At 38.2% G+C, this 14020-nt stretch overlaps 1 protein-coding gene across 2 annotated transcripts in view; it reads left to right on the forward strand.

The window, feature by feature from the left end:
- Positions 1 to 14020, forward strand: part of FBXL20 (F-box and leucine rich repeat protein 20) — a 110329-nt gene that overhangs the window by 65939 nt on the left and 30370 nt on the right. For both annotated transcript variants that reach the window (XM_024743443.1, XM_024743450.1), the window contains exons 3-6: positions 8132 to 8186; positions 11082 to 11156; positions 12842 to 12936; positions 13431 to 13499. In XM_024743443.1, the coding sequence (XP_024599211.1) occupies positions 8132 to 8186; positions 11082 to 11156; positions 12842 to 12936; positions 13431 to 13499 (294 nt within the window). The remainder of the gene's footprint in view (positions 1 to 8131; positions 8187 to 11081; positions 11157 to 12841; positions 12937 to 13430; positions 13500 to 14020) is intronic.

The following is a 14020-nucleotide window of genomic DNA, read 5'->3' on the forward strand; positions in this document are numbered from 1 at the left end:
AATTCCATGGCTAAATCAGTCACAGATTTCATATGGTCACATCTTGTACATGGGATTACCAGATATGGATAGATTAGGTTTGCATAATTTCTGCTGAATATAACCTTGGTTAAAATAATAGTTAAGGACTTCCCTGGTGGCACAGTGGTTAAGAATCCGCCTGCCAACGCAGGGGACAGGGGTGCGAGCCCTGGTCCAGGAAGATCCCACGTGCCGTGGAGCAACTAAGCCTGTGTGCCACAACTACTGAGCCTGCGCCTAGAGGCCACGAGCCACAACTGCTGAGCCCACATGCCACAACTACTGAAACCTGTGCTCCTAGAGCCCGTGCTCCGCAACAAGAGAAGCCACCAAGATGAGAAGCCTGCGCACCGCAACGAAGAGTAGCCCTGCCTCGCCGCAACTAGAGAGAGCCTGCACCCAGCAACGAAGACCCAACACAGCCAAAAATAAAATGAAATAAATAAATTAAAATTTAAAAAAATAATAGTTAACTGTAAGTAACTGGATAACAAGACCAATTGTCTGATGTGTCTCCTCTTCGTATTTCTTATTTGAAATAAGGTCATTTCAAAAATGAGTAGGAGACTTAGTTTTCTCTCCTTTATGGCCAGGGTTGTGCATCTGGTTTATTTAAGAGTGATTTTGCATTGATGTTCAAGTTTAAAAGGAATGGGGGACCAAAGCACAGTAGGAGGTTGAAGATTATCTCATGTAGCAGATTATGTGTACCAGCTTTGATTCAGTGAGTAATATGGAAGATGTCATCTTTGTGTTCACATTAATAACTAAGCAAGTACAGAGAGCTTTTATAACTTAATATATAACAACTCATTCTTGTCTAAAGAGTCAAACTCAAATAAGTCCATTATAGCTACAGGTAGCATACGTTGCTTTTGGCAGAATTCACAAGATCATGGTTAATTACAATAATGTCATAATTATACCTGAAGTCCTCTTATCAGTTGTCTTAAATGGCATCATGCTCTTATTCAACCTGTGATTTTCACTCATCCATACGTCAGGAGCATTTTCAAGAATGCCAATGATGAGAAACACATTTTCCCTTTCCTAGAATGTAACTTATATTCCACAGGATTCTTTTTTTTTTCCATGTGGCATATCTGCATTTTTGCTTCTTTGGAGGCAGAGACTTTACTCATGTTCCATTTCCCTCCCATAGTAGTAGACCATCCATTTTTAGTTGAGTGTCCAGCCACTACAACAAAGATGATACATCCCAGTAAAACAGGAGCCTAGCAAACCTACATCTGTAGTCTGCTAATAAAGACACTAGCATATCGTTGTTTTTTGTTTTTTTTTGCGGTACGCGGGCCTCTCACTGTTGTGGCCTCCCCCATTGCGGAGCACAGGCTCCGGACGCGCAGGCTCAGCAGCCATGGCTCACGGGCCCAGCCGCTCCGCGGCGTGTGGGATCCTCACAGACCGGGGCACGAACCCGTGTCCCCTGCATAAGCCGGCGGACTCTCAACCACTGCGCCACCGGGGAAGCCCTAGCGTATAGTTTTATTGAACAAGTCCTGCAAACCGATGGTCTCATGAGGAATAGGTTTGCAACTTTGAAAATATAGTATAGTTTCTGTCAGACAGTAGACAAGTATCAGAATTAATTTGTCTCCAGAGCATCTGGGGTAGCTTAGATCAGGAGCAAATATAATAAATACAAATAAATAATCAGAGTCATGAGAAATGTAAAGAAAAGTAGAAAACCAAAGCCAGAAAGTAAACAGATGCACCCTTGTACAAGCCTATGTAGTTGCTATAGATGGGTCTCAAATTTAGCTTTAAACTTCTTGATAGCATAAATGAAATGTCATTCTTAGCAGAAAAGAAGAAAAATACATATTATTCCATAAAAACAGAGTGCTTCCTAGCACTGGTTTCTAAGAGAAATTTCTCAAATGGGAGTTTACTTAGATTTGGTAGTTAAAATTCCATGGCTAAATCAGTCACAGATTTCATATGGTCACATCTTGTACATGGGATTACCAGATATGGATAGATTAGGTTTGCATAATTTCTGCTGAATATAACCTTGGTTAAAATAATAGTTAAGGACTTCCCTGGTGGCACAGTGGTTAAGAATCCGCCTGCCAACGCAGGGGACAGGGGTGCGAGCCCTGGTCCAGGAAGATCCCACGTGCCGTGGAGCAACTAAGCCTGTGTGCCACAACTACTGAGCCTGCGCCTAGAGGCCACGAGCCACAACTGCTGAGCCCACATGCCACAACTACTGAAACCTGTGCTCCTAGAGCCCGTGCTCCGCAACAAGAGAAGCCACCAAGATGAGAAGCCTGCGCACCGCAACGAAGAGTAGCCCTGCCTCGCCGCAACTAGAGAGAGCCTGCACCCAGCAACGAAGACCCAACACAGCCAAAAATAAAATGAAATAAATAAATTAAAATTTAAAAAAATAATAGTTAACTGTAAGTAACTGGATAACAAGACCAATTGTCTGATGTGTCTCCTCTTCGTATTTCTTATTTGAAATAAGGTCATTTCAAAAATGAGTAGGAGACTTAGTTTTCTCTCCTTTATGGCCAGGGTTGTGCATCTGGTTTATTTAAGAGTGATTTTGCATTGATGTTCAAGTTTAAAAGGAATGGGGGACCAAAGCACAGTAGGAGGTTGAAGATTATCTCATGTAGCAGATTATGTGTACCAGCTTTGATTCAGTGAGTAATATGGAAGATGTCATCTTTGTGTTCACATTAATAACTAAGCAAGTACAGAGAGCTTTTATAACTTAATATATAACAACTCATTCTTGTCTAAAGAGTCAAACTCAAATAAGTCCATTATAGCTACAGGTAGCATACGTTGCTTTTGGCAGAATTCACAAGATCATGGTTAATTACAATAATGTCATAATTATACCTGAAGTCCTCTTATCAGTTGTCTTAAATGGCATCATGCTCTTATTCAACCTGTGATTTTCACTCATCCATACGTCAGGAGCATTTTCAAGAATGCCAATGATGAGAAACACATTTTCCCTTTCCTAGAATGTAACTTATATTCCACAGGATTCTTTTTTTTTTCCATGTGGCATATCTGCATTTTTGCTTCTTTGGAGGCAGAGACTTTACTCATGTTCCATTTCCCTCCCATAGTAGTAGACCATCCATTTTTAGTTGAGTGTCCAGCCACTACAACAAAGATGATACATCCCAGTAAAACAGGAGCCTAGCAAACCTACATCTGTAGTCTGCTAATAAAGACACTAGCATATCGTTGTTTTTTGTTTTTTTTTGCGGTACGCGGGCCTCTCACTGTTGTGGCCTCCCCCATTGCGGAGCACAGGCTCCGGACGCGCAGGCTCAGCAGCCATGGCTCACGGGCCCAGCCGCTCCGCGGCGTGTGGGATCCTCACAGACCGGGGCACGAACCCGTGTCCCCTGCATAAGCCGGCGGACTCTCAACCACTGCGCCACCGGGGAAGCCCTAGCGTATAGTTTTATTGAACAAGTCCTGCAAACCGATGGTCTCATGAGGAATAGGTTTGCAACTTTGAAAATATAGTATAGTTTCTGTCAGACAGTAGACAAGTATCAGAATTCTACATTCGGAGCAGGCTTTAACACTCATGTGGCCAAAGATCTGCATCTAGTGCCTTAAAAATTTTTTTTAACAAAAAGTGCTGAGCCCAGCACTTTTTTAAAAAAAAACGAAAAATCATAAACAAATGGCTTCCTTGTTCCTGCTTTCTCAACACCCCCCTGCAAAAAGCCTATTTCCCCCACAAAGCTAACATATATCTTCTTATATTTAGATATATAATATGCACAATGCTTACATGCATGTGTTCATGTGTACCTATTATATTTTTCAAAAATGAAAACATATAAAAACTGTTCTACAACTTGTTTTTGTTTCTGTCATTTAATAATCATTGACATCTTTTTAGGTCCGTTCATGTAGCTCTGTCTCATTCTTTTAAATGGCTGCAAAGTGCAAATTTTTTTTTGTACCATAATATATTTAAGCATTTTTTAATTGATGTATGTTAAGGTCATTTTCGAACTTTTTGATATTTCAAGTAATGCTGCCATAAACATTCTGATAACTATCTTTACTCATACTTTTGCTTCTACAGGATGTAGTGTCTGTGTTTTTATTTTTTTAATTTTATTTTATTTTTGGCTGTGTTGGGTCTTCGTTGCTGTGTGCGGGCTTTCTCGAGTTGCGGCTAGCAGGGGCTACTATTCGTTGCGGTGCGCGGGCTTCTTATCGTGGTGGCTTCTCTATTGCGGAGCACGGGCTGTAGGCACGTGGGCTTCAGTAGTTGTATCGTGCGGCTTCAGTAGTTGTGGCTCGCGGGCTCTAGAGCGCAGGCTCAGTAGTTGTGGTGCACGGGCTTAGTTGCTCCGCGGCATGTGGGATCTTCCCAAACCAGGGCTCGAACCTGTGTCCCTTGCATTGGCAGGCGGATTCTTTCTTTCTTTCTTTACTTATTTACCTATTTATTTATTTGTGGCTGTGTTGGGTCTTCGTTTCTGTGCGGGGGCTTTCTCTAGTTGCAGCGAGCGGGGGCCACTCTTCATTGCGGTGCGTGGGCCTCTCACTGTCGCGGCCTCTCTTGTTGCGGAGCACAGGCTCCAGACGCGCAGGCTCAGTAGTTGTGGCTCGCGGGCTCTAGAGCGCAGGCTCAGTAGTTGTGGCTCACGGGCCCAGTTGCTCCGCGGCATGTGGGATCTTCCCAAACCAGGGCTCGAACCCGTGTCGCCTGCATTGGCCGGCAGATTCTCAACCACTGCGCCACCAGGGAAGCCCTGGCAGGCGGATTCTTAACCTCTGCACCCCCAGCGAAGCCCTGTGTTTTTTATTTTAATGGGTACTATTGAACTACTCTCCAAAAGAGTCGTACCCATAGATATCCCCATGATATAAATGGAATTACTTATTTTGTTATACCTTCTCCAGGATCATGCTATGCTTTTTAAATTTATTTAATAAACAGAACTATATTAAGAGGTATTGCTCAAGAAGGTTTGGGATTTTTGTCATAAGACTGTCAAGCCAAAGGAAGTTGGGAATAAATCTTTTTTGCAGAACCATACCATGGGTAACCATATCCCCAAATCTACTCTCGGTATTTACTTTAGCAGCCAGCTCCATGTTCTCCAAAAATCTAGTATTAAGGGTTTGGTTTTTTTTTCTTTCTTTCTTTCTTTCTTTATACAGCAATAGATTTATTTATAACCAGACCCTGTCTTCTTCCACATAATGTCTCAGAGACCTGGCCAAAGTCTTTTTGTGTGAGTGGGGAAGGTGAGGCCCACTTTGCCTCAAAGCTAGGCCGGTTTTTCAACAATCTATTGATAAGAGAAGGAGGAGGACTTTTATTGAAGCAATCAAGCAGGATCCTTCAACAATAACAGACCTTTCATTCTACGTCAGTTTTCTTATCTCTTTGATCATAACCATTCTGGTTATGGATAATAGGTATCCTCAAGAAGGAATTATGTAAAGGGTTAAAGTGTAAGGTACCAAGCCTGAAGATGATGAAAAGCAGGAATGTTCTAAGTATAATGTTTTATTGTTCTGGCCTATCATATAGAAATGTCACTGTCGTTTCCCCTTGATTTATCCTACAAATACATACTTATAGTGATGTTTTTTATTTAAGTTAATGTTACCATATTTAGAAGAATAAATGTTCACTGTGAACCTCCTCCTCTCCATCCTCCATCCTCCCCCACCCCCCCAATCACTGTAACTAAAACTCTGGCAGCGTATCCCATCAATCCTTATATTTGGGTTTCTAGAGGTAATTGTCTCTATTGTCAAGTACGTAGAATAAATAGAAGTCAGAAGCTACTAAATAATAGCAGACATTTCGACAGACTGCTTGTGGAGTGGTAGAAGCGATTTAAGCACAGAGGCTTATCACATACCAGGGAGCCAAATCAGGAGTGGAGAGTGCAAGCTCTTATTGCTTGATAGAGGAGCACAGTGACTGTATTTGTCTTCTCTCTCTCTTTTTAATGTATCATAATGTCAAACCCAGGTGAAAAGCCAACTTATGGGAATTTTGACATTAAGTACCCCAGGCAGTACATTCTAAGAATGAAATTATGATTGTTGGGGCATGTGCTTCAGAGAGTCTCCTAGGTCTGCATTTGACCTATAGTCTGAGGTTTCATGTCCATCTTTATTTTGTAAAGAATCTATCTGTTGAAAGTTTACTAAAGTCTAACTAGGATCGTTATCTAAAATTTCTCTCCTGTGCCCCCACCATGTGTAATATTATATTTATACAAATTGCTCAGGGATTAGTGGTAATTTGGCAGAAACAGGATCTTTAGACTATGAAGCTCCACATAAAGGCACTATATAGTGGATGACAGGAAAAAGCAGCAGCATTTAAGCAGTGTAAGAAGGTTTGTTGCATTAGATAAACTTACTGTTTTAGGAATTGAGGTACCTGGGGGTATATATATTTATTTGGGAATGATTTGTAATCAGTATTTTAAAAGGTGGGAAATTTATTTTATTTAATTTATTTATTTATTGAATTTTATTTTTTTTTTATACAATAGGTTCTTATTAGTCATCAGTTTTATACACATCTGTGTATACATGTCAATCCCAATCGCCCAGTTCAGCACACCACCATACCAGTTCCTCCTCCGCCATTTGAAATTTATTTTATTAAAGAGAGCCATCAGGGTGGTAGCAAGTCCGCCTCAGGGGAACAAGAAAGTTTCAACGTTTCCGTCTATGGACAGATGTAGAAAATGTGGTATACAGCTTTAAAAAGGAAGGAAATTCTGATACTACATGCTACAACATGGATGCACCTTGAAGACATTGGTGCTAAATGAAATAAGCCCATCACAAAAGGGCAAATACCATGATTCCACTCATATGAAGTACCTAGAGTAGCCAAATTCGTAAAGAATGAAAGTAGAGTGGTGGTTGCCAGCGGCTGGGGGAGAGGGAAATGGGGAGTCATTGTTTACTGTGTCCAGAGTTTCAGTTTGGGGAGATGAGAAAGTTCTAGAGATGGATGGTGGTGGTGGTGGTACAACAGTGTGAATGTACTTAAATGCCCCTGAACTATACCCTTAAAAGTGGTTAAATGGTAAGTTTAATGTTATGTATATTACCCCAATTTTAAAGAGTTTCAAAAAACTTTATTTACAAAATGCATATAACTTTGTCTGATGTAATTATTAACTCAGTTTATTCCAAGTTCTAAAATGTGATTGACAGCCTCTAATCACTAAATAACAAAATTTTGCTCTATTAAGCTAACTCAGAGTAATAACGGAAAAGAAAGTGTAGCTTTCATTCGTCTCCAGATTAATGCTTCCTGACCTCCATTTTGTAACACTCCAGCTATCTCAAGGAATATCGTCTTTAGAGTACATGCTCTGTTGTACCTTTTGCCAACTGCACAAGAGCTTTACTTGTTATTCAGATGAAAATGATCTTGAAGGGCGTTCATGAGTAAGGAGAACTGTAGGCACAAGTAACCCGTTCACTTTATTCCCAGGATGCTCTGACCTGTTTTTACAGGTGGCTTATGGTATAGAGAGTTATCGTCCTTTAGGCAAATTAATTATTTCAAATAATAACGCTACAAAATAAATATTTAGCCTCTCTAAGACTGAGAAGAATTTTAGGTGGTGTGTCCTGACATTGATGTGTTAACTGAGTTTTATAATTTCCCAAATTGGAATTAAATATATAGAGATTTAACATTTTATAGTCGCTCAGTTTTAGGTTTTACCAATATTTTATCTTTTTTCCTTCATAACTGTAAAATTCTTTATAAACATAACCATCCCCTAGCCTGTTTCTTTTGATAACCAGAATGTGGAAATTGGTTTTTTACTTTTAAAAGTATCAGAAATATTTTATCATCCCTTGATGTGAATAAATGAACTCGTTATGGTACTTACATGTACGTTATCAAGTAAAAGATTACCTTTTCCCCCTACATTTTTATGGGCAGTATTTTAAATTGCCCCAGCTTTTTGTGTTATTGTTTAAAGAACCATCTGCCTTTTTGTGCATGTGTTAACATCACCAATTATTTATAAGCAAAAATCAAGAGAAAGTAATTCATCATATAATAAAGTTTTCCTCCATCTCTTTTTAGGATATTTTCTTTTCTGGATGTTGTTACCTTGTGTCGCTGTGCTCAGGTCTCCAGGGTAAGAATGGCTGACATGATTACAAGAGCATCCCTTCCTGACATTAATGATAATCAGCTTCTGTAGTAGGCCAACTATTTACTTCAGATGGTAGTTGTATGTTATGTTTCCAAGGTTGTGGTTTCACCCATGGGATACCCAAACCCCTGTTAATTCTACAGTGGAATTCTACTATATGTACTATCTCTAACTTTAATTTTTTGAAATTCTTGACTATTTGTGTAATACAAACAGAAGAAACATTTTCAAGGAAAAAGCACTAAACATGCAAATTAAAAGAATAGGCTTTACTCAGAACTGTAATAATATAGTATTTCATTGTTTCCCTTATTCATTTTATGTACATACATGGAAGGCTCTTGATATCTCCCTATATTTTTTTCTCAAAAGGTTATAGCTAGAATTTAATTTTTAAGAAATTGTAGAGCAAATCAAATTCCATTCTCAAAGTCAAGTTTCTGCATTACTCTTACTTATCCATTTTTGTCAATTGACATTACTATGACAAAACAGTAAAACATAATCTTATTGCTGCCACTAATATTAAGAATAGAATCTCTGTTGTGGGAAAATTGCTTTATGAATCATTCATAGTCTCTATTGTAATACAGATATATAATAATAAATGAATGAATGAGTACGTACAGTTATCATCTTTTTGTAAACTGGACAATGGCTTTTTTTTTGGACAATGGCTTTTTGACGTTTAACAAATACTTATTGAGAACCTACTATGTACCAGGTATAGTCCTAGGTGCCGAGTATGTAATATGGTTACATCACAATACTCAGCATCAGAGTATTGTGTTTACCTCTGTTAAGTGGGCCCAGGTTTTCCTTCAAATTTCCATCACCAATTTCCTTCAAAAAAAAAAACCCATAATAAAATGAATGAGTACGTACAGTTATCATCTTTTTGTAAACTGGACAATGGCTTTTTTTTTGGACAATGGCTTTTTGACGTTTAACAAATACTTATTGAGAACCTACTATGTACCAGGTATAGTCCTAGGTGCCGAGTATGTAATATGGTTACATCACAATACTCAGCATCAGAGTATTGTGTTTACCTCTGTTAAGTGGGCCCAGGTTTTCCTTCAAATTTCCATCACCAATTTCCTTCAAAAAAAAAAACCCACAAAACTTGCCATTGAAAATCCACCTCATCTTGCTAACTTTAATGTAATTTCTACATCCTAAAAGCCATAGTAAATCTGTATCTCAGCTATTTAAGAAACAATCAGGCATATTTTGATGATTTCTATTCATGACAGTTCTGTTCCTGGTACCTGAGTGGTTGCCCTAGTCATGGCTGGTACAAATGAGTGGGGTTTCTTTTTTGTCTCCATATGAAGCTGAGGTCATCATTGAGAAACAAAATTCCCAGACCAGTGTCTTAACCTGTTTGGTTGCAGTCTCATCTCAAGAATGTTGATTTGAGTGAGTTTTAATTGTTGTTTTCATGTTCAGGTTCCTCTTCCTTCTTAATGTGTCTTAACTTAAAAGGAAGCACAATGCCAATTTTCATTAAATCTGTACAATTGGAACATCGGTAGTTAGCCTGTTATTCTCTGTACTTGAAGTATTTAGTTAATTTGCTTTGAAAAAAAAAAAACAACAAAAACTCTAGAGAGGAACCTGTCATTCCTAATTTTAGTCTCACTTTAGCATGTGTCCTGCTTGGTGAAGAAAGTAGTATGAGGAAATGAGAAGTATCAAATCAGAGATGCAGTTAGCCCAAGAATCTAGTAAACATATGATCTTTAAAAGTTTTATCTCTTGTCTCCCATGGAGCCATATAAGAAACTGTTGGAAAAATATGAAGCCACAAAAAGAAAAGTAACATTGAAATCCTGAGAAAACCTTAAAGATTTCTATAATAATAACTTGGTTTATCCTCACGCCCCTGACATCTTTCTTACTGATTGTGTGATAGTTACCTGGGGCTTATAAGTGTATCTTTAATTTCCGTTTTAGAATTTCAGTATCGAATCTGTGTTTTGAATTGTTGTAGTAAGAGATAATATTCTAAGTTTATAACTTAACAGTGTTAAGACTTTTGTTTACACTTTAAATTTAGTAGGGAAGACGTTTAAAGGCTTTCTGATTAAAATACAGAACGATCCGCAAAAGGTTAACTCTTAGTGGAGTCATTTTTCACCTTATCCTGAAAGGTTGAAAATCTTGGAAGCTTTCTTGCCTCCCTTTAGGTAATTAAAGAAATGTATGAGAAGTCTTAAAACTTTCAGTGTTTAAAATTACCACTGAATCAAGTTGAAGGAAAAGATGACCAATTGAAAAACATGCCTGAGTGAGCAAATTGGTAATGAGGAAAGCATTAAGTCTCTGTCATGTATACTGAGAAATGATAGTGTCTTTTGTAATCCCAGGTCACCATATCACAGTTTTGGGTCCAAACGAGTGATGCTATGAATAGCATATTTTTATTGAACATGGCATATGTATTGAACACATGACATTCAGAGTGCCGTCTTCTTTCTTTGGTTTCACACTCACCTCGTTCCTAGTTGAGGGATAGAGTAACAGACTTGCTTTTTCATTAGCTGGATTATCTCATTTTGAGATTGGAAACTCAAGTTGGAAGACAGTTTCCGGCTATGATACTTATCACAACCTGTTCTTACCCCAGCACGCTAATATAAGATCTTTCGTAGCTACTAATTTCTGTACCCACTCATTTATGAGATAATCTACTTGGAGAATAAAGTATGAATCAGAAATAAGACTGACTTTTTGGGAGTTAATGGTGGAGGTGCTAAGAAATTGTTTGGTCAATTTCAATCATTAGTAGGTTGAATTGTGAGCTTGAATTTTGCTAGCTTTTCCCCTTCATTTTCAGCTTCTGTTCATTCTGTCTCTTCTTCTTCAAAATAGGCCTGGAATGTTCTGGCTCTGGATGGCAGTAACTGGCAGCGAATTGACCTGTTTGATTTCCAGAGGGATATCGAGGTATGCCTGTGTGGTGTGTGGCCCCATCTCTCTCGCTAGAATGTAATTGCAGCATATAGGACAGATTAGCCCCAACCACGTAAATCTCCTTTCCCTGGAGAGAGAGACTGTTCATTTCAGTACATCTGAACTTCATGGGAGCTTGCAATTTTCCCAAGAACTGGTTCAGTTTTTGAGAATGAGCAGAATTATTTTACTGAAATAATACTGAGTTATTGAGTATTAATAGGACGCAGAAATTTTTGTTTTTATTTTTGTGGTGGAAATGTGAACCTTTGTTTGCTCTTTTTAAGGAAGTCTTTTCATATTTGTTTATTTAAAAATAAGTGGAGTTAATTTATTGGAGCATGATATCTGCATAAATTCTTCTCGATGAGCACTCTGGGTTCTGGGGGAGCCTATAGTTTTTGTAGAGAATGAATTGGATTACTTTTATTGGGGAGAGATTTTTTCCCTTCTCACTTCTCCCCCATATTTTATCTCTTAGTATTGCCTATTTTCTCTAAAATGGAGAAGAATGGCTTAAGCTTAAATTATTTTAACCTGAATTTGAGCTCTGTAGTCCTTGGTTTTCTCATCTGGAGAGTGGATAATAGCTTCCTCACTGTGTTATAAGGATTAAATAGATTTAGATGTAGCTATTTTTTCTGTTGGTTTTTTTTTTTTTTAAGTTCTAGTGGAACTTAGTGGTCTTGAGAATCCATGTAAGAAGTTAAAAAAACCTCACATGAACTTTATATTATCTTCATAAAGTACTTTTATTTTATTTTATTTATTTTTTTGCGGTACGCGGGCCTCTCACTGTTGTGGCCTCTCCCGTTGCGGAGCACAGGCTCCGGACGCACGGGCTCAGCGGCCATGGCTCATGGGCCCAGCCGCTCTGCGGCATGTGGGATCTTCCCGGACCGGGGCACGAACCCATGTCCCCTGCATCGGCAAGCGGACTCTCAACCACTGCACCACCAGGGAAGCCCAGTACTTTTATTTTTTAATATTTTTTTAAAGACTTTTTTTTTGATGTGGACCATTTTTAAAGTCTTTATTGAATTTGTTACCATATTGCTTCTGTTCTATGTTTTGGTTTTTTGGCCACGAGGCATATGGGATCTTAGCTCCCCAACCAGGGATCAAACCCACACCCCTTGCATTGGAAAGCAAAGTCTTAACCATTGGACTGCCAGGGAAGTCCCATAAAGTACTTTTAAAATGGTACCCACCGACGTGCTGGATTTTTCTGTTTTTCACAATTCTCTGATCTTCATGGATGTAAATATTTAAAGTAGCCTGGCCTACAAAACCATTCAGCAAGCTTTTGTGAAGTGTTCATTGAGTCTCTGCTGTATTTAGAGTACTAAAGTAAATACACAGAAATAATAGAGAGAGTTAATGTCCTGTGGCTGCAGGAGGGAATCTACATTGATGTAGTGGCATAAGAGAACTACAGAGCACCATTTCCTCAAATGCAGGGTATCTTACAAGAGGAACAAAGTAAATAACAATATAGGGTTTAGGTATGTTTCAAGTAGATGGGTTAATCAGGAAAGCTTTCTCCCAGTAAGTTGAAAATTTCATATTGATTTAATTAGGTCTTTAAAACGAGTAGAAGTCTCTTAAAAACGAGGATGTGGTCTTTTCAAAAACGATGTGGTGGCTTATCTTTGTATACCTGTCTTCTTTTTTTACAGGGCCGGGTAGTGGAGAATATTTCAAAAAGGTGTGGGGGCTTTTTACGAAAGCTAAGTCTTCGTGGGTGTCTCGGAGTAGGAGACAATGCATTAAGGTAAAAACATAACTATCGATTAACTCATCTTCTTGACTGAAGTGAAGAACAACACCGAACACAGCACTGTCTCACCCAGAAAAGGCTGGAATAGTTTTCATATTCCTAAGCTATTCTGAACCCAAATACACATTCACTGCTTATAACACAAATACCCAGTCATGGGATGTGTGGTTTTGAGAATAAAACAAGAACAAGTGCTCCCCCCAAAAAGCCAGATTCCCCATATTATAAATGGTTCATTTGGAGCTTTGAGTAAATTTTTTTAAGTTTGTTTACTCGAAGTTAGGATAATTTTAACTTTGGTTGACAAAAAGATTGATGTTTAAAAGTTTATGGTTGAAAAGTAATTTATTTGTAATTGTGAACAACTTTTTATACCATTTTGTACCAGTAATATCCATTATTACCACTATTGGTATCTTCTATTATTTTTTTAATGCCGAGAATTGTGCCCGTTTTACCTCAAACCCTTTACTTTCTTTCCTGTAAAGGACCTTTGCACAAAACTGTAGGAACATTGAAGTACTGAATCTCAATGGGTGTACAAAGACTACAGATGCGTAAGTATTTTATGTTTTAGAAGGGTAAGTCATAGCCTCTTGTGTCCTGCCTATACTAGCTTTTAATGCATACTACTAGATATATTTAGCAAATTTCATTTTGGTTTTATAGAGGAAAGATGTTTAAATTTAGAAATGGAATAAGATACTTATTTTAGAATTTGGCTCAAATTCTGTTTTGATTTTTAAAAGAAAACTTAAAATTGTAGTCAGTGAATGTGCAGTAGGGAATACTAATATAGGACTACTTATATTTCAAAAAGACACTAGTAGCTGTCATTCAAAAGACACATAAACAGGTGATGCTATAAAAAGATGTAAAATCTTAAACATAGCTTAGAGTAATCAATATAGAGAGTGTTTATTAAATGACTCTTTAAAAGTACAGTGTCTTGTGTCAGTCACAATATAAAAGAAAGAAAGCATAATCCTCCATCCTTCAGAGTTTACTGTCACAGACCCAATAGACATAAGAAGGTAGACATAAAAAACATTCAGCCTAAGGATCTATTGGTAATAAC

Source organism: Neophocaena asiaeorientalis, unplaced genomic scaffold (genome assembly GCF_003031525.2).
Source record: "Neophocaena asiaeorientalis asiaeorientalis breed wild unplaced genomic scaffold, Neophocaena_asiaeorientalis_V1.1 scaffold1, whole genome shotgun sequence".
Lineage (NCBI taxonomy): Eukaryota > Metazoa > Chordata > Mammalia > Artiodactyla > Phocoenidae > Neophocaena > Neophocaena asiaeorientalis.